Consider the following 2,500-nt stretch of genomic DNA (forward strand, 5'->3'; position numbering starts at 1 on the left):
CCGCACGCAGCTTCAACGTTCGCATGATCCACCCGTGATCCACCAGGTGGTGTTTGGTCTACAAGAGGAAAGAAAACAGGCCCGTTAGTATCCACCGGTCGTTTGGCGAGGGCACAAACACACGCTGCGCAAGGCGTCACTATCCGTGGGAATTCCGTGGCGTTATCTGCGATTGGCGGTACGAACGCACTAGCCGTCTGGGTTGGCCTGGAATGTCGTCTGGGAGCTGGAAGCACTAGCTGCTTGCTGGTGCGCATGCAGCGTGCCGCTGTTTGACTAAACTGCCCGATCCGTTTGATTGAGTCCACTGAGTATTGCTCAATTCGTGCGAGCGATGCTTATCGACCTACTGCTGCTGCTTGCCGAAAAACACACACACACACACGCACGCACGCTCACGCTTTCTCTCGCTCTCTTACTTGCTCGTCGCCTTTGTCGTCGTCGCCTTCGATTGACGTCCACACGCTACGCTTTGAAGCGGTCATTAAGAGTCGTCACAAGTAATGGGAATAATACTGGTCTACCAACCCCCCCTGGTGCTCCTATTTACACTCACCTGCGCTTACTCTGATTTATTGGTAACAACGCGTGGACACAACACACACAGAGCGGTATCACCTCGACCGCGAGGAAATGGAAGAAGAGATCTTCCTCACGGCCCGCCCTTGTGCAGCCACCTGCAGCATGCCAAGATAATCGCCATCAGCAATCATCACTATCTTATCACTAAATAGCTATTATCCCACGGTGAATGGATGGTGCTCTATTGCCCACCGCACTGCACTGCGATAGCCAATGGACCCCACGAGGCGCAACAATGTAGCAGCAGCAGCAGCAGCAGCAGCAACAAATGGGTTGGAGCGCCCCGGGACGTCCTCCGTCCGCTTTCTGTCGGTTTCGGGCGGTAGCACGTGTAGCGGGGATAGGAAGCGCACCGGGCACGTGAGCGAGTTGGATTCGTCTCCACAGTTTACACAATTACTCGATACTTTCGCTAAAGGGCCACGAATTGTTTGTTACGCTACATGTAACCATTGCATTGCCGTGTAATGTTTGCCTCAAAGTGTCATGGTGTTAATATTTTAATGACTTGCTTGTTTGCTAAATGTATTTGCACTTTTTCCTCGCGTCCGGCTTCATTCGTTCGCGGTACGATAGAAGTAGAACAAGACACAAAGCGATATCGCATCGCTTTACGCTCACCATGCTTTGGACGCACCATGTGGTGTGTTCTCGGCAAGTTTCGTGCCTGCGGCCACTAGAAGTCCTCTGAATGGACAAACGATCTGTTTTTTTTTTGGCGTGATTGAAAAAAAAATGGTGGCAGCGCTGGATGCTTCCTGTTGATAGCGTAAAAAAGCAGCAAGTGATAGCACGCACGTAGCGTGATACACAGATGTACATGGGTACTGCTTGAGATGTTCGATCATCGAGCAGTTGAATGTGAGCGGAATTTTCGTTTATTCTTTTTCTACACGGGGTATTTCATTTCCCTCTTCCTCTTCCGCCGCGAGCACAAAGCAAATGATAACACGCCAATTATCGTTCAATGCACGACAGTTTCAGGTAGGACAACGGGCCAATCACATCACCGGATCGCCATTGCAATTGGCGAAATCAAAACATGGCCACTGGCCTTTGTTTTCTACCTCCTCCTCCTCCTCCTCCTCCTCCTCCTCCTCCTCCTCCTTCTCCTCCTTCTCCTCCTTCTTTGGCACAGCAATCGGCCGGAGAAGCTCTCCTGTAAGGGAAAAAACCGTCCGTAGAGTGAAGTCTTGATTTAATTTGGAGAATCGCAGGGCTTTGTTTTTCCGAATCATTCATCAGAAATTGAGATTTTGTGCTTCCAAATCCCTTATTAGAAAGAAATGAATAAAAAGATCATCATCGATCGATCTATGGATTTGATCATCATCATCATCATCATCATCGCTTCAAAACAAGTACAGTTCAGTTTTTATACAGTAGCTGGATGAGATCCCCAAATTTGGCTCAGAAGTTCCGCTGTTTTTGTACAAATTGCCTTCCTAGTGCCTAGCTAAAGCTTGGAACACTTTAAATTTGGCCGCACTCTTCTTCACACTCACTAAGAAAAAAAATATTCACACTCACTAAGAAAACTAAATTTGAGTGGAGTAAAAACCACACGTAAAACTGCATTTTGGCAAAAACCAGCAGACAAATTTGACATTAGCAATCATAGAGGGAATACGATAGTGAGGTTTTAGTTCATTTACGCAGATAAAATTGCCCGCAAACTGCTCATTTGGCACGCGAACTGCAGTTGTGGTTTGAAAACTACGGGCTGTTTTATGACGGGAGGGTCCATGAACGGCCGTATGCAGGGCCATCTTTCCGATTGGGCACAATGGGCACATGCCCAGGGCCCCGCGCTGGTGGCGGCCCCCCAATCCCTGTGAGTTTGGATTTGGCTTGAATATAATTCAAAATCAACAGAAACAAGGAAGTTTCCCTGATTTTGCCCAACTCACTCGATTTA

General features: G+C 48.3%; 1 protein-coding gene across 1 annotated transcript in view; it reads right to left on the minus strand.

Annotated features, from left to right (window-relative positions):
• LOC126570340 (riboflavin transporter 2) overlaps positions 1–435 on the minus strand; it is a 2,270-nt gene extending 1,835 nt beyond the window's left edge. The window contains exons 1-2 of the mRNA XM_050228079.1: positions 124–435; positions 1–58 (exon numbers count right to left, since the gene is read on the minus strand). The exon at positions 1–58 is cut by the window's left edge and continues 1,154 nt beyond it. Of these exons, the coding sequence (XP_050084036.1) occupies positions 1–25 (25 nt within the window). The 5' untranslated portion in view covers positions 26–58; positions 124–435. The remainder of the gene's footprint in view (positions 59–123) is intronic.
• Between the last annotated feature and the right edge of the window lie 2,065 nt (positions 436–2,500).

This window comes from Anopheles aquasalis, chromosome X (genome assembly GCF_943734665.1).
Source record: "Anopheles aquasalis chromosome X, idAnoAquaMG_Q_19, whole genome shotgun sequence".
Lineage (NCBI taxonomy): Eukaryota > Metazoa > Arthropoda > Insecta > Diptera > Culicidae > Anopheles > Anopheles aquasalis.